At 58.4% G+C, this 17,466-nt stretch overlaps 1 protein-coding gene across 4 annotated transcripts in view; it reads right to left on the bottom strand.

The window, feature by feature from the left end:
• Positions 1 to 90: 90 nt before the first annotated feature.
• The window catches only part of SMG6 (SMG6 nonsense mediated mRNA decay factor), a 109,480-nt gene continuing 92,104 nt past the window's right edge, over positions 91 to 17,466 (bottom strand). For 2 of the 4 annotated variants that reach the window (XM_050321595.1, XM_050321597.1), the window contains exons 15-19: positions 14,819 to 14,965; positions 7,629 to 7,782; positions 4,124 to 4,335; positions 3,787 to 3,868; positions 91 to 2,237 (exon numbers count right to left, since the gene is read on the bottom strand). In XM_050321595.1, coding sequence (XP_050177552.1) covers positions 2,107 to 2,237; positions 3,787 to 3,868; positions 4,124 to 4,335; positions 7,629 to 7,782; positions 14,819 to 14,965 — 726 coding nt within the window. In that variant the 3' untranslated portion in view covers positions 91 to 2,106. Of the gene's footprint in view, positions 2,238 to 3,786; positions 3,869 to 4,123; positions 4,336 to 7,628; positions 7,783 to 14,818; positions 14,969 to 17,466 lie in introns of all 4 variants that reach the window. The other 2 variants (XM_050321594.1, XM_050321596.1) reach the window with 1 other exon arrangement.

Raw genomic sequence — 17,466 nt, 5'->3', positions numbered from 1 at the left:
GGAATGTGTCCCGCTGCCATCTGTCCCCAGTGGCCCCCACCCCAACTTCAGCGGCAAACTTGCCTGCCGACAGCAAATGACACACCAGGCTGCACAGACACGTCTTTATTACTAAAAATTATTAAAACCAACTTAACAAAATAGCCCGAAAACGGATGCTGCCCCAAGACACGGGCTCCCAGGAGCCTGGCAGGGATGGCCCCAGGCATGGGCTCTGCTTGCTCTTGTGCCAGCTTGATCCGGTGGCACCGAGACTGTCCCACCGCTGAGCCCATGACACAGTGGAAGGAATCAGCATCTGGCAGAGCCACAGGGCCTTCCAAGCTGATGGTGCCTCAGGAAGGGCCTCGGAAAGCAGTGCTGGGGCAGCCCCATTAGAAAACAAACACTGAAACACAACTGGCGTGGAGGAGAAGGCAAAGTCTCTGCCATGCTGACAGCTGCGGGCACGGAACCAGGACATGGGTGCTGGGTGTGCCATGGCCCCGGGTGGGCTCACGATGGCTCCGTGTGCCCCACAGCAGCCGTGGGCACCCCAAAGTCTCTGTGGGCCAGGCCCTGCCTCGCAGCACAGACCCTCTGCCCGGTGCCTGGAGGCTGGGGCACTCCTCTGGCACAGGTTAACCAGCACAGCTCCATCACTGCTGAGGCTCCGACCCCGGCGCTAGCCCTCGCTGTGAGGCTGGGCAGCTGGCACGGGGGTAATTGGGCTTTCTGACGCAGACACCGGGCTTGAGCCACCCACGCAGGAAAGGAAAAACGCTGGGCTCCATCCTGCTGCTTCCTCTGCCACCTTTGACGCTTCCCTCCCACGGCCATGGCGCCCCAGCAGGGACTGGGGACGACCTTGGGGTCGCTCCCACCCTCGGCTCATGGGACTGGGACTTGACAGAGCTCCAGAGGCTCCAGTTCAGGGGTTAATGCTCCCTCTTAGCTTCTGTATCTGGTGTGTCACTGGGGACGGGACACTTGGTGATGGGACAACATGGGGTGTGGTGGGCTTAACAGCATCTGAACCCCAGATCCCAGTGTGGAATGACCCAGGGACAAGGCAGTGGCTCCATCCATGGGGCATCTTGGGAGGGGATCCTCTCAGCTGGGCAAGTAATGAGAGGCTGAGTGCTGCCCTGGCTCTCTCTAGCTCTGCCCAGCCCCACAGCCATGGGCAGAAGCCGGATCCCACATGGAAGAGGAGCCTGTGGCAATGTAAGGAGACACAGAACCTGTGGGACAGCTGCTCCTGGAGTCCTTGCAGAATTTTGTTAGCCTCACATTGAACCTTAGGTCAAAAGCGTGCTGAAAGGTAGCAGGGTGGGACCAAGGGGTCTGGGGGAGAAGGGAAGGGGCAGGTAACAGCTGGGGTGGGCACGGGATCAGAACAAAGCAGCTGTGGGAGACTGGGGGTGTTCAAAGCCTCCCCCAGCAAAGCAGGCAGGTCACACACCTGAAAACTAACCTACACTGAAGAATGAAACTCAACAAGCAAATCCTGCACAAGGGAGAGGACAAACCCCTCTGCAAGCAGCACCCCTGCGTGGGGTGGCACAAGGTGGGGAAAGGGCTGGAGGCCTGGGGCTGTCTGGGCCACGCAGGACGAACAGGCTGGGGCAGGAAGGAACCTGCCCTTGAAGTCCACGGCCCCTCCAAGGGGCACAGGCTAGACTAAGCAATCCCAAAGTCTGTGCCGGTGTGTCCCCAATCTCTGCCCTACGCAGCCTACAAACCCAAAGAGCCACCAACGCGTGACTCGAACTCTCTGCACCCAAGCAAACCAAGCAAAAGGCTGGCGATCCAGCACGGGGCTCACCCAAAGCTTCCCTCGCCAGCAGGGCTCGCCAGCTCCGCGCTGGCACTGCCCAAAGGCTGGCGGGACCCTCAACGGCCCAGCCTCCACGTGAACCATCCACAGCAATGACCTTCCCGGCTGGTCTGCCCTCGGGGGGCCCTTCGCAGCACGGCCATTCTGGGGTGGGTTGAAGACGTGGCGTTTATTGTTCGTGGTGGGCTGGCGGCGGTGGCGGCGCGGCGAGGCCGCCGCTGAAGCCGGGCTCCCACCGTAACAGGCTGCGTGACTCGCTCAGGGGCCGTCGGCCCCGCTCGGCCCCCTCAGCCCTCCTGGGCCCACTTGAGAAAGGTGGGGATGTCCCGCACCGGCACGTTGCGGGTCAGCGCTTTGACTCGCAGGTTCCGGTCGTCCGTCAGCAAAACCACTTCCCTGAGCAAACGGATGGGATCGTCTGCAATGAAGACAGAGAGAGAGACAGAGTGAAGAGCAGACCTGCCCGCTCTGCTCCAGCCCTTGCACCCACCCCACGGTGTGTCCCCCCACCCTCCTTGCTAACAACTCCCTGCTCCCTGCCAGGGCTTCCTGGCGTGGCTCAGAGACTGCACTTCATCCCACAGGCCGTCTGCTCCCCACACTGTGCTGCCCCAGGGATGATTTGTGATCTCTGCCTGCTGCCCGCTGCCCACGCGGGGTGGTGGACGGGCCACAGGCTGGGAAGAGGAGGTCCCTGCTTGACCCAGGCCAGGAAGACGGCCCGCGACCCTGGTTCCAGCAGGAAGCTGGTGCTATTATTCTGTTGATCTCATTATAAGATCTAAAGCCACCCCTTATTTTTTGTGGAGCTTTTTTGGAGTCGCCACTGACACCGAGGCGTTTCTGGATGGGGCTCAGACAGCCAGAGAGAGCTGATGCCTGAGAAATATCCAAAGGGATCTTGCCCCCAGATGGATGAGCTGCCCCGCACGCAACGTGCCGGGTGGGGATGTGGGAGCCACGCTTACGTGTGTGCGAGGCAGGGGAAGCATATGGGGTATGTGTAAGCAGCTGGGTCCTGTGACCAGAGTACTGTTCCTATGAGCACAGGAAACACAGTGCCTCCGAGCCAGGACGGGAATGGAAAAAACAGAGTTTATGGGAGCCCAACATGGGCCCAGATTGGCTGCGCAGGGAGCGGCAGGACGAGGGGAAGGGGAGGGTGGCCAGGAACGCGGGCTACGGTCACAGTGTTGAGGCTGAGGATGGTGGGGCCAGCACCTGGCTGGCCCGTGCCAGGAGGAAGGGGATTGGGGGATCAGTGGGAAGGCAGGCTGGGGACTGAGGGCTGCTGAGAGCGGGACTGGGAGGTTTTGTGCGGACACTTTAAGAAATGTGTAACAATAAACATCCTCTGCTCCGTGCTGGTGACGCGCCTCCTTGTTACAAACCAGAGGCTGTCAGCTTGTCAGGCCCCATTCCCCATAATCCACATGATTTCAAAATTCAGCATCATTTGCACATAAACATTTGGTGACGGTTTCTCTGTGAATCTGACAAGTTAAGCTGCTAAGAATTCGCACTGACAAATGCGGGTTGATTTCTTGGGCAGCTGCTGATGCGATTCCCATCCCCGCCGCCCTGGCAACAGCCTGGGGGCTGTCTGGTCCCAGCACACGAGGCCCATGCCAACCAGGAATTGGGAGAGAAAAGAGCCCTGGACAGAAGGCATAAGGGGGAGTGGGAGGAGGCGTTTTCTGGCCCTTTGTCACCACAAAAATGGCTCTGCAGGACATTTATGGTGGGTTTGTCACAGGCTGGGGCATCCCCAAAGTGCTGTGAGGTGCACATTTGGCAATGAGGTGGGAGGGCCACAGCCTAGGGCTGACCGGAGGCAGGAGGTGGCACCTTGGTGTTGAAAGAGGCAAAATGCAGGAGAGAACAGATCCAAGAGCCATGAAAGAGAAACTGGAAGAGTCTGTGGAATGCAACAGAGAAGGGACAAAGAGGATGTGAGGATATTCTACCTTTGTTGGAGGGCATGAAATCCTTGGCCTTGTCATTGCAATAGTGGAGGCAGCAGGACAGAATCAGGTCATCATTGTTTCCCTGGGAAAAAAAAAGGGCAGCGTTACCCTTGGCAGGGAAAACCCTGCACCCCCACCACCATGACTGCTGCACCACCTCGAGACACCCCAACACAGCTCAGCAGAGAGCAGGGCCACTCTGACCTACAACAAGAGTTCAGCCACCTGCAAAGAGGGGGATAGAGGTACCTCCTGCCCAGAGCTCCTGGACCCCTGGGTCCCTGATTTTCCCCAGGGAGGTGGTGGCAAATAACTCAGTGTCCAGGATGCCCCTTACCTGCTGGCCAGTGGTGTCTTCACTGCGGAAGGAGATGGACTCCAGCTCGTTGCCTCGGCTGGTCAGAGCCCTCAGGCAGTTGTCCCTGCTCTCAAATCGCTCCTCCAGGAACTCGATGGACTTCCTGGCTCTCTCCTGCACTTGGCGGGCATAGCCAGCAGCCCGGTGCTCCATCTCTGGGCCCTTGGCCAGGCCATCCAGCTCGTTTATCACTTCAAACAGGAAGAGGAGGTACAGTTACTATGGGACAAGGTGCTCCCATGACCTGCTGCTGGAGCATGCAAGTTGCCAAGGCCTCAGGGCCGGGGCACTGGGAGCTGGCTCAGGAAATCTGGGTTCAGCTGCCGCAGTGTCCCTGTGCTCCTGGACTTGGCTGCGGGTCTGGAAAAGCTTTGCTGCCTTCCACCTCTGTGGGTCACCTGGCTCGGCACCGAGAGGGCAGGCACCTCGCCCCCGCAGTGTAACTGGTAAGGGCAACTGGTTCTGCTCTGTGAAACGCTGGGGAGCGTTGCTGTGCCCCCCACCCCATGCTCCTGCATCATGATCAACTGCACGTCCGTGCCAGTGGGTGTCAGGAAACCCTGAACTCCTGCATCCTGCTCCTCCACCTCTGAGCACAGCGGTGGCTGGTGGCACCGTGCCTCCTGCCCGCGTGGCACTGCCTGGCTCTGCACTGTCCCACATGGAAAGCTTCTGCCCTGCTGCTGCAGGGCTGCACATGGGAACAGGAAGCAGGCAGTTCCCACCCTGGCACTATTTCCCACACAAATTCCAGCCCTGTTTTCCCACCTGAAGCCACCATTCCATGCTCCTGGCAGGGAACACGCTCCTTTCAACACCTCACCCATCTGGCTTTGTGCATCTGTCCTGACTCGAGATGAGCTTGGAATCCAGGTGGATTCCCAGCCTGTTCACCTTAACTGGAACCTCTTGTACTGCTGCCAAGCAGGCAGGAACTCCAGCTGCTCCAGCCCCCTAAGCCCAAGGGACCTCAGAGCTCCGCGAGGGACCTACCCTCGGGTGCTGGGGCTGCTGGAAGAACCACTTTGTTGTGGAGTGAGCACGTGAGTGCGAGCAACAATGCTCGTGCACACATCTGGATGCACCCTTGTGTGCCCAGCCTTGCTGCTGGTGGCAAGGCTGGGCACACAAACGTGCACCCAGATGTGCAAACAAGTGTCCCTGCCTGTGATCGTGCACGGGGCTGCGTGTGCACGAAGCCGTGCGCGCGAGAGAGCTGGTGTGCACGTGTGCGCGGCAGAGCCTCTGCGCGCACAGTGTGTGTGTTTTAGCCATGGCTTCATTTCTGAAGATTGTTTCCGAGCTTGGAGCCAAGTCCTGAGTTCAAGTGGGAACTATGCATTCCTTGGGGGGTTCGGGGAGAGAGCTCGGGGTCTGAGGCCTCTCCCCAGTGCTGTGAATCACTGCCCGGGGAGCCTGTGTGATCGCTCTGTTCCATGGTGAGACTGGCACTCACTGTCTGGGTATTCCAATTAAATCTGCATGGAGTTGCTTTGCTCTTCCCTGGCTGGGGACTCTTCTTGCTACCGACCTGATGCTGCCATTTCCACACAATGCGCGGCTGGGCCCGGGGTGGGGGGAGCCGTGCAAGAACGGAACATCAAACAGGAAAAGCTGGTATTCCCTCCCGAAATCCGCCTTCCTGCTTCCAAGCTAAACAGGCTTCAAAGGGGAGGCTTGTTTGTGCTTCTGCACCAGGCCTGGCTTCTCCATGGCGGGGTCAGGCTCAAGGAGCACGGAGCAGGTTAAAGAGCAAGAGAAACAAACCCAACGAGAAGCCGAGTGCTTAACCCCTTGCTGCATCCCCGGGAAGAGCAGGGAGGAATATACCAGGGGAAGGGCGCTGTGCCTGTCTCCAGTCTGGTGATAGGACACGGCACCAAGGACTCTGTCTCCAGCAGCCACGGGCCCCTGGATCACCCCAGGGGATGGCTTCCTCCTGCCCACACTGATGGCTTTCCTGAGGAACGAGGGGAAATGTGACCAACACCCGGTGGGGAAAGGGAGTCTGTGTCTTCAGGGTGCTCTGGGAAGGTGGCAGCAGTGGGAGATGAGTTACTCTGTCCCTCCTATGTTGGGTTGTGCAAGGAGGCAGCAGGGCAAGAGGGAACTGAAGGTGTTTAATCCTGCCTGTGGCAGGGCAAGCCAGGCTCCTTTTGCAGGTTGAGGGCAGCAGCATCTTGGACAGGGACAGGACCAGAGTTTTCAGCTCTCCTGCTGCTCCTGGCTGAGGATTGATGGAGAAGCCTCACGGCAACCACAGGAGTGCACTGGGAGGCAGGGCCATGGCTCCAGGGCAGGTCCCAGCTCTCTCAGGTGTTAACACGCTCCACAGCCCCCAGGGCTGCCCAGGTTCTGCAGGTGCTGCCGACTGCCTTCCCTCTGCTTCCACACAAAGCCCTGGCACTGCAGTGCCAAGACACGGAGCTCCCTGGCAGCTCCTGTGCTGAACTGGGCAGGCATCCAGGGGTCCCATCTCCAGCCCCAGGAATCCCTTCTGATCTGGGCTGCTCACCCTACAGGGAAGAGCAGCAGCTGGATGTCGGCTCTGGGGCAGGCAGAGATGTCTGCTGGACATTAGGAGTTGAGAAGAAAGCTTGGAGGGCAGCATCCCTGCGTGCAGCAGGCCAGGAGTGCACCTCACTGCCTGGATGCTAGAGATGCCCATGGGACACAGCTGGCCCTGTGGATGGGGTGGGGCACAGGCTGTGGATGGGATGGGGCAGCCTGTGGGCTCTGTGGGCTCTGTGAGGCTCAGCCCCACTCCTGCCCTGGCCTTCCCTGCTGTCCTCAGGGATCCCCTGAGCGCCGGGCTGGCACCGGGATGTGCCAGGCGCCAGAGGGACACTGGCCGGAGGAACACTACCTCCAGCCCGGAGTGTGATCAAACAATCAGAGCAAAGGCATCTCACCAAATCCTCCCGCCACCCTGGGAGACCACCCAGCAGCAGAGCCGTTATCTGCCAGGGTGAGTGTTTACCAATAACGGGAACCAGCTTGCTGTTTTACTGCGAGCTTTATAAGGATAAAAAGAAGGGCTGGGCTTGAGCAGCTCCGAGACGCAGGCCGGCCATTTGCTCAGGCTGCCTAAGCCCCTGCTCAGCTGGGATAAGCTATCTGCTCTGATTGTTTAACAGTTCCTCCTCCTTGCTCCCTTCAAAATTCCCTCCAAATCCCATTTAACACCCATCTGCTTCTCCCAGCCCCCTGGCACCCCAAAAAGCACCAGGAGGAGAGGAGTTTGCTGAGCGCTGTGGGCAGAAGGCTGGCAGGAACAGAGAAAGATGACTGGGGCTGAAGGAATGCCAACAACGACTGGGATGAGACAGGGCAGGACGAAGTCCCGTCCCACGGCATGAACCGACCAGCTCCAGACCACACAGGCACTGTGGGCACGTGGGGCATCGAGAGAGGGAGACAGAATAGAGGGACAGACCATGCCAGGAGAGAGAGGAAGCCCCCACCACAGCACTGGCCCACTCACCGATCAGGGGCACCACCAGGATGAACTTCCTGCAGTCCAGCAGAGTGACCAAGCTGCTGAGGTGGTCGATGAAACCATTCGTGTCTGGGACCAGGAAAACAGGTCTGATCTCCACCTCCATCTGCCTCATTTGACTCTGGTCTTTCAGCACGGCCTGGAGGAGAAGGAAGGACATATGGTGAGGAAGGAGGATGTTAGCCCCATGACCTGTGAACCCTGAGAGCAGAAGATAAGCCTGGCTGACATGCATGCATCCATGTGAAGGAGACTGGGAGGAGGCTGCATCCATCCCACCTGCACACCCCAAACACCAGCTCTTGCAGGCCCACAGTACACAGTAGGATGGCAAAAGCCTCGAAGAGAGCACTCTTCTAGGGAAACAGCTCTGCCCAGGCTCTGGGAAGAACTGGGACCAGCCTTGAAAATGGAGGGGTTTTGGGAACTGTCCCATTTGTGGGACTGGCAGTTGGCAGGACCATCTGCACCAGTGCCAAGAGACTGACCTTGACAGAGACCAGCAGGGAGAAAAGGGGATGGGAGGATGGGAGTTCTGGGGCTCCACAGAGAAAACAGCTCAAGGCAACAACAGCCAAAACAAACCAGTTTGGGACATACAAGTCCTGCCAACAGCATCCTAACACAGGGACCCCAAGCAGGCAGCCAGAGGTCTGTGGGGTGGAGATCCTTGGCTGAGTATCTCCCTCACTGTCCTACCACCTCCTGCACATGCCTTGCCTTTTCCGTTGCCATCCAGCTGGGAAACCGGGTGGGTTCCAGCCCTGAAAACTCACAGTGCTGTCCTTGGTTGAGCCCTTTGCACCCTCTGAAACCAAAGCTGCTCACACTCGCAGGGGGAGGGTCTGCTGGGGCTCCCTGCCTGCCCTCTGGGGCTGCACCTGGACCTCTGGACAACGCCAGTTGCCAAAACGGGACCCCAGAGCTCACGTATGACTTTCGAGGCTCTCGAAGGACTCACGCTCTTTAGTAAGTCACAGGATTAAAAAACTCAGGATGCTATTCTAGTGCTTCCTCTACTTAAAAATAGCTTCCCTGGACTCGCTGATGTTTGTTGCCTCTAATAGGAACCGGTCACCCAAGGAGCGGAGCAGTGCTGCTGTGGAACACATACACCATGCAAACCCTTCTGCCACTGGGCTCACACCCCCAGATGTGCCTTGGGGACATGTGAGGACCACCGACCCTGTTCTGCCCAACATTATGGGGAGCTCCCCCCGCCCACAGTGAGGATCCCAACCCTCCCTCAGTCATGCCAAAGCCTCGGAGGCGCCCTGGAACGACGAGCTGCACGGGCCAGCAGTGGCCATGGAAAGAAGTGGTTTTTAATTCATTTCCAAGTGTTGTCATCTGGCTTTAAATCAAGGCAGCTTGATGCTGCCACCTCCCACAAGTGTCTCCAGGCAAGGCAGCAAAAACAGAACCCCACCACGTGCCTCCCACCCTCCTTCTGGCAGTGCTAGTCCTGGGGACATGGCTCCCACAGACCCCGAGGGGTGACAGGCAGAGCGGGAAGCATGCCAGGTCCTGTCTACTGCATGCCAGCGCGAGGACATGCCCTCCCCATCACACAAGGGACACATCAGTGTCCCCACACTTATACTCTGCACCAACCATGTGCTGGATGTCATCCCTGCTCTGCCTTCACCCAGGGAGGTGTTGGCACTCACCGGTGGCACAGGAAGAGCTACAGCCAGGGACAAGCTGGAGTCAACTCCAGCCCAGTGCTGCTGCTGCCTCACCATGAGGAGAGCAGGAGGTGAGATGTCTCCACAGGGTTTTGGGGTGTGGGAGGAGACATTCACCCTGGGAGGCACCAGACCCTACTCCCCCTGCTATGGGGAGACAGAGAAGAGCCCCATCGGCCAACGCAGAAACCCAGAGAGCGGCATGTCCCTTGTGAGGTGGCCAAAGACATCAGTGGCCCCAAAGCTGCAGGAAGAGGTGGCTGAAACCACATAGTCTCCAATGAACTGCAACAGTCCTACGTGACCAAGGGCTGCTGGCAGGAGGGGACCCCCACCTGCACCCCAAGACATCTCCTGACCCCGTAACTCGTCCCAGCCCATGCAGGTGACCTCAGGAGCGTGAGCAGGAGACTCACCTACCCCTGCGGCCGGGGGTGATGGCGGGGAGGGCAGTACCCTCGTGTGTGGCATTTGCCCCGGCGGCTCTCGCGGGCTGTACCCGGCCAATTCCTGGCAGCCGCCAGCAACGCCTGTGCCGGCCGTCACGTCCCATTCCGCTCGCCGGGCCGCCCGGTGAGAGAAGGACACAGGATGCGCCGGGAGTGAAAGAGCGAGGTCGGCGGGGAGCGTGCCAAGTCCCCGCGCACAGCTCCGGGCCGCTCGGGGAGCCAGAGGGAAACTCGCCTTTGCAGAGTTCAGAGGCCGGCAGCGAGATTTATTTTTGTTTGTGTGAGTAAAAGGCTGCAGAAGCCTCCGGCCAAGGGGCTTGGGGGAGAGAGGAGTGGCCTGTGATTCATGCGGACGCTGGCTGGCCCCACGCCAGAGATGAAAGGGAGCCCATGTGCGGGGAACTGGGGAGGCGAGTTCTGCCTTAACCCTTCTGCTGGCCCGTGGGGTACAGTCCCATGGGGAGGAAGGGGAGCGTGGGGATGCAAATCGGGATGCCTGTGTCTGGGGCCTGGCTTCTGTGCTGCCGCTGCTGCCAGAAACAGGCTGCCAGTCCCACTGTGCCTCAGTTTCCCTGATCTGAGGACAGGGAGATGGTGGCCTGTGTGTGCCCTGCTGGGAGGTGGAACCTGAGAAGAGTGGGGCGGACAGAACAGCAGAGGTACAGCCTCACCCTGGCCAAATGCTTTCAGACTGACAGATTTCAGCCTTGGCTTACTTGAGTTAAATACACTGCCTGGCTCAGTGGCAGGGTGACCCCACAGTGCTGGATGTGGCAGGGGAGCTCTGAGGCTGGGGGCTTCCTGCTCTCCCATTGGGCTGACAGCTTCCCCCCACCTTGCCTCCTGCACCCACTCCCTGTGGCCTCAGTGCTGCTCCCACCCACAGCCTCCTGCCCATCCTGCTGCTCGGGCAATGGGGGCTTCTCCCAGGAGACGGGCTGGAGCCGGAGGTGGCTCCCTCGGCTGCCCCAGCTGGTGGCAGCACTGAGATCAGACACTCCTGCACACACAGTCCCAAATTCCCAGCTCATCCATTAGCTGGAATCACCTGGGGGATTCCCCGGAAGTCAATGCCTGGGTGAGGGCTTCCAGCGTGGGCAGAGGGTAGGACCCCCAAAAGCCAGACAGGGGTGACTCATGGGTCTCCACTAGCAGCACAGAATAGGAGGGGGTCTCCACATGGATCCCTGGGGCTCCACACACAGACCCCAGAGCTCCTCTGCCCGTAGTGCCAGGATGGTGGAAAGGCCTGGAGTTGAAGCTTGGCAGAGACAAGTGCCCTGCTGCCTTTGGGACAGGTCACATGGGGTCACGCTGCTCTGCCTGGACGGATGGGCCATCAACACCCTGATACCGCCTCTCCTGCCACGACTTGCTCTCCAACCGCGGGGAAACCCGGCGCCGCTGCCCCTTCCATCCCCTGGCGCTCCGCGGGGATCGGAGGCAGATTTTCCAGGGCCGAGAACAATGCCTCTCTAGTCTCTGCTCGAGGGCTTCCTCCTCCCAGGGCTCGTCCTCCAGCGTCTTCCTCAGGAGTAAACGTGCCCCGTGCCTGGTAGCTCACCGGGGCAGCCGCCGTGGCGGAGCCGCCGTGGGTGGGTGTGCGCCTTCCGCAGCCAGCAGGCACCCGCTCCCAGGCAGGTGCGTGTCGGCGCGTGTGCGCCCGCGGCATTGTTCCTGCGCGCCGAGGAGAGCGTGAATGGGACACGGCTATATTTAGCCACTTACTCACACTACCGCCACAAAGGAGCGGCTGCATCTTAAGGGGGCGGCCGTTCCGTGGGCTCAGAAGGGACAGGAGAGCGGCTATTTTGGGAAGACATGTCATAATTGGCCGCCCCGGTTAAGCTGCTTCTGTAATGCTGAGCAAAACAATAGCAGCATCCAGAGGAAGAGCCTGTTATGTTTCAGGTGGGATGTTTTCAACCGGTCAGGAAACTCGACCGCTCCCAGCGCACAGCGGCGGCACAAAGGACAGGGGACGCTGAACAGCATGGACCAAGGGCCTGGCCAAGCAGCAGGGGTGGCTGGGAGAGCAGGGCACGACCTGGTGCGGGCCGAGGACAGCCCTGACTGAGAATGCTGCCTGCCCAGCAGCGTTGCTGTCGCTCCTCTTGTGGTACCTGCCTGCCCGGCCTCTTCTCCTTCCAGATACCTGGGCAGCACGCAGGGATGTGCCTGGTCTTTCACCTCGTCCCAATACATCGCTGCTGTTACCAGCTGTCACCAACTCTATCCCAGTCTGGGCATGTTGTGAGGGCACAGACAGGCTGGCAGTGGAGCCAGGGAGCAGCAGCCAACCCATCACAATGGGCTACCCAGGGACACAAGAGACCTTACCCTGTTCTGGCCTATCTTTCCCCCTCAGAGTAATGGTTTTGGGGTCCAAGGTCATGTGGGGGAAGAGAGCTGAGCTCTTCTGCTCCCTCTACAGCTGCTGCTGGCCAAGGGTCACCCTGTTTGCCATGTGTACCCTGCCTGGACCTGTGCTCTCCAGTAGCCTGAGCCACAGTCCTGCACACACCCAGACAGGACAGAGACTAATGGAGTTCAGTGAAGCCCAAATTCCCCTTGAGGTGTGAATGTGACTCCAGCACGGGAGCTGCAGTGAGAAGCCATAGGGCTGTCCTGCAGCAGCAGTGAACCTGGAACAGTGTCGGGTGTGTGATCTCCATCAGCAGCACAGCTGGGCTGCCAGAGGCAGGGAGCAGGGCAAAGGCAGGGACAGTGAGGGAAAACCTGCTGGGGAGAAGGCAGTGACTTTACCCAAGAGAAGTACAACTCTGCAGGTCCCAGGTGAGACCGTGACACCACGCTCCCCTTGGGCACAGAAAGAAGCCAGATGGCCAAGAGATGAAAGCTTTGCCCTGCACCCTGGGTCCCTGCACACACCATCACAGATTCTACAGGAGGCAGCCACAGCACTTGGATCTGAGTCCCCACTGCTGTACAGACACAGTCACATGGTCCTGCGTGGGGAGCTGAGGCTCTCAAGTGTGCTGAGACAGGAGCCACATCTGCTGGACTCGGATGTAGCTGTGCTTGTCCCCAGGATAATGAAAGTGGGACTCGGAGAGCAGCTGATGCTCCCTAGGTGGGCAGTGAATGAACCGCTTTAACAGGGAAGGCAGAAGGTCCTCAAGTCCCATGAAACACAAAATCTCTTGGGAAGAGCAGAAAGGTCAAGGATCACAGGCTAAGAGGGAAAGTGGAGGGGGTGGATGCTGAGCTGGCTCCAACCTGGCCTCCGCCGGCAGCATTTTCCACCCCAGCTCCTCCACTCTTCCAGCTGCGTGGTGAGTACCAGGGCAGGGAGAGGACTGGGGCAAGCACACATGTTCTGCTCCAGGCCATTCCCAGCCAGCTATGGACTGGATGACTTTACTGAAGCCCTAAGGACTTCTCCTCCACCCCGTGCCGTCAGACTCCAACTGCACCTCAGCTCTCAGCTGTGCAGCCCCTGAAGCTGCCCACACCCTCATTTTGACCTCTCTCTGCCTGCGAGCATCGGCCCCAGCACGGCCGGGGAGGAAGGGAGGAGCATGCCGGGGGGAGAAAGCCCCTGACAACATCAGGCAGCCCCCACTCTCCCCGCAGAATGGGCAGCGGCCATCCCGGGGGGCCCTGCTGCAGCTGCGCTGGTCGCTGGGGCCGGGATCTGCTGCATGCTGCCCTCCCTGAACATGTGCAGTTCCTGTTTGCTGTGTCTGTACAAGGCAGTGGGAAGTGGGGAATTTACTTACACCTCCCGCTTAACAACCCTGGGAGGCTGGAAGGCTTCAGGCCGCTTTAATTTACAGCCCATCTCTCCAATCTCTCACTCAGTTCGCTGCTGCTTTCTTCCTCCTTGTATTAACGTGACCCAGGTACCTGCCAACAATAATGGACTCGCTTGCGGGGGCAGGCCCCTCCCTCCCGGCACAACTTCTACCTTCGCCTTGATATGAATTGCTCCAAATTCAAATTAAAAAAAAAAAAAAAAAAAAAAAAAAAAAAAAAAAAGGCGAAATCTGAAAAGGTTGGGGTGGGTTTGGAAAAGCGAAGCGCAGTGGTTCTGGGCCCGGCGCCAGTAGCCGGAGGGTACACATGTGCAGGCTCTCCCAGTAGGGCCTTCAGCAGCCCTGTTTTACAACCACCTCGGCACACACTGCAGAGTTCACGCATATGGCCAGACAGATGTGTCTGGCTTACGTTCAAGGCTGGAAAATGAAGAATTATGGAAGTGAAGGGCCCTGGGCATTAGAGAGGGCGGAGGTGAGGGGGAGGGGAGCCAGGGAGAATTTTTCCTCTGCTGAGAAATCTTCATCTGGGCTGCGAGGCTGGAGGAAGAGGGGTTGCGAGCAAGGAGGCAGCCAACAGCCATGCATGTGAGATTGCTCTTAAAGCAACAGGGTGCATTGCCAGGCATCTGCTTCCAGTCCAACCAGTTTACTTCACCAGCTCCCACTGGGAAACGTGCTCAGATCAGGCCAGGGCCAGGCCAGGATCACCTGTATCCCGTCTGTTTGTCCCCATAACGATGGCAACGTTCTGGCTGCAGCAGCCGTTCGCAGACTATTTTTCCGCCGCTGGCTCCTGCGTGAACTCTGCCGTTCTCGTCCCACCCTCTCCCTGTCTGCCTGTGCCCCGCTACACAGGAAAGCTGATTTCTCACTGAACCATGGAGCCTCTGCCCTGGGTGGGGGGACAGCTCACTGCCTGGCACACACAGCACTACAGCTCTGCCAGGGCTCCTGGGTGTGTGTTGGCAGCTCTGTAGGGAAGCTGTGTTTGGCTTCAAGAGGGTCCCAGGAGTCCCCAAAACATTCACTTCGGGGCCTGAGAGAGCAGATCTTACCCCAGGTGGGGACAACAACCCCAGTTTGGCCCTTCCAGTGGGCCAAAGCTGATCTTGCTGCTGGGTTTCACAGAGACAGCACAGGGCACCTACACTCAGGGAGGTCAAGGTGCTATGGGACATCCCCAAGAGGCTGCTAAAGCATGGTAGGATAATGGCTGTGCACCATTAGCACAGTGAGGTGGGATCAGCCCATCCTACCTGAATCTTGTCTTGACGGCGCTGCTGCTCAGCAACTTTCCTGGCCAGGGCTTGCTTTTTGGCTCTGAGCTCCTTGATGTCCATCTCTCCTCCACTGCCTTCAGTCTCCGAATCATCTTCAAATGCCTCAATCCTCACATCATCCTCCTTCTTCCAGGAAATGCAGAAAGAGAGCAAAACAGGAGAGAAGTCATTATAAGGGATGCTGGTGGAACAGATCATTCTCGTTCTGCTCTCCTTCTTCCAGCAGACAAATCCCTGTCAGGCATGGTCCATCACTCCTTGCTGATGGGTGACTGACTATTTCTAAACATCTAAAAGAAGTCAATTAATAGTAAACATCCAGGAAATGACAAGGTGAGACAGGAGGTAACGGGGCAGGAAAGGCAGTGACCAGGCAGGGTAGGGGCAGCCCAGCTTTAACACTCTGTTCTAAAATCACACCCTCTTCCTCACCTTGGAAAACTCTTCCCACAGCCTTGGGTGAGTCACTGATGTTTTACAGCCTTCAATTCTGTGAAACCACGGTATTTCCCTGTCTCTCTGCTTTGCCTGGCTGTTTAGATGACACATCCCTTGGAGCAAATGCTGCTGTACAAGGCTGTATGAGGCTGCTCCAACCCTGCTGCCTCGTCCCAGTGTGGGAACACAGGGATGGTCATCTTGACAGGAAACTCAAATCCATGAGCCCAGGAGAGGAAAGAGCCTCTTGCCCTTCTCTGTTTTCATCTCTGAACAGGTCAGAGATATTCCTGCACCCACCACAAAACTTCTGTCTGGGTTGGAACAGATGTTTCAGAAGGAGACACTGAATTTCGACTTTAAGTTCAATATGAACTCAAGGTTCTCCAACCTCCTGCCCACACAAGCACTTCTAGACCACGTTGCATCTTCTCCCTCTCCTAGAGACCTTTCCCTGGGACTCCCAGGAGCCTGGGAGTTCTGCAGGCCCTTTCCAGGATGCCCATGCTGCCTAAACTGAAGACTCCAGAGGGAGCCACGCTGTTCCCTTTCCAGGTGAAGGCCACACTGGCCTTTCCCCACATACCCAAATCTCTGGGACACAGGAGGGTGGGTGGTGCTGGCTGGTGTCTAATTCGGGATCAGTCACAACCAAGTTCTGCTGCAGCTTTGCTGCTCTCCCCAGTGACTTCAGGTCTGAAGGGGAGCCCACAAGTCCCTGTTCCCCAATACATGTCCCACATGTGCTGCCCAGGAGCCCAACTCTGCTACTCCTGCTGACAGCCCCCTTGTCTCGCCCAGGCCCCCTTGCTGCCCACTGCAGTGACCACAGTCCTTCCCAAGCCCTGCCACTGCCCGTCTCCCCTTCCCTGCACAAAATCCAAGGGTTGTGATGGGGTTGGAAAGAGTTCCCAAGTGGCACCTGGGCAGAAAGACCTGCTCTGAGTCCCTAGAGGGCTGCAGGGAGGGGACAGATCCTGCACAGAGGGATAAGAGCATGGCTACACTCCCTGCCCTGTGAAGGCTGCCATGATGTGTGGCAGCAGGAGGGACCCGTGGTCTTAATTTAGAACAACCCCAGCACTGCACAGTCGTGCACTCAATCATTTCACCGGGACTGCACACCCGCCTGGCCACAGAACCACCTACTCTTCTCTCCCTGTGACTTTTTAGGCATGGGAAGGAGGAAGATGGAGCCCTCAGGCTCACTTCCCCCTGCTGGGACAGCCTGGACCACAGGGGATGGGGGGATGCTGCCAGAGGGAGAGTGTGGCGGAAGGGACTCGGGGTAAAGCGTCTGCCAGATCTGCTGTGGTGGGTTGGGACCTGCTTGCCCAGGGTGGTGGTGGTGAGCTGGAGAGCTGGAAGCTCCCTTGAGATCAGAGCCAAAGGAGGAAGCTCCAGGGTTGCACAATAAGCTCAGGGAGAGGCTCCCACAGCTGAGTAGAGTCTGTGGGAACAGGGCAGGAGGGAGCTACACTCATAGTTCACAGCAGGAATTGGAAGGACTGACCTTGGAACAGGACCATCCCTGTCAAGACACTGGGTAGAACCTGAAGATCCTCCCATATCCCATAAGTCAGTTTGAAAACCTCCAGCACCTTCTCCAGAAGAGGACAAACGTCCAGGTCTCTCACCTTTACAGAGACATCTCTTGCTGTCTGGGGATTTGCTCTGAGCCTCAGTGCAAAAACAAATCACCTAAAATCTGTCCCCTGATCAGCTGGAGCTGGATGCTGGGACAAAGAGGGTGCTGAGCATGATCTTGCCCTGGGCTCCTCCAGCTGTCAGCTCCCTGGGGCACACAGAGCCACGGGACACAGAGAAGGTGCTGTCCCTGTAAGGGGTGATACCCCTCTGGCTCTGAGCGCCTGGCCTCAGCACAGGGAGGGGAGTCAGAGTGAGCCTGGGCAGCGCCGGGCCACCCAGCTTCCCGTTCCCAACGCCTCTGCCCCTCTCTCCTGTTTCCCTGGCCTTTCCAACTGCAAGATTAAACAGAAGAAAAGAGTCAACCTGCAGAGCGGCTGGCAGGGCCCTTAAACACACACACGGAGCCTGGAGTGAAGCAAGGCCTACAGGAACAAGCAAGGGCAGAAAAACAAGAGTTGAATTCCTTAATCACATCAGGATGTGAGAGGCAGGGGAGGGACGGGGCGCCAATGTCAGCTCTTCCTGTACGTGTGCTG

This window comes from Myiozetetes cayanensis, unplaced genomic scaffold, assembly GCF_022539395.1.
Source record: "Myiozetetes cayanensis isolate MyiCay16 unplaced genomic scaffold, myiCay2020 scf27, whole genome shotgun sequence".
NCBI lineage: Eukaryota > Metazoa > Chordata > Aves > Passeriformes > Tyrannidae > Myiozetetes > Myiozetetes cayanensis.
This window is presented reverse-complemented; position numbering and strand designations above follow the sequence as displayed.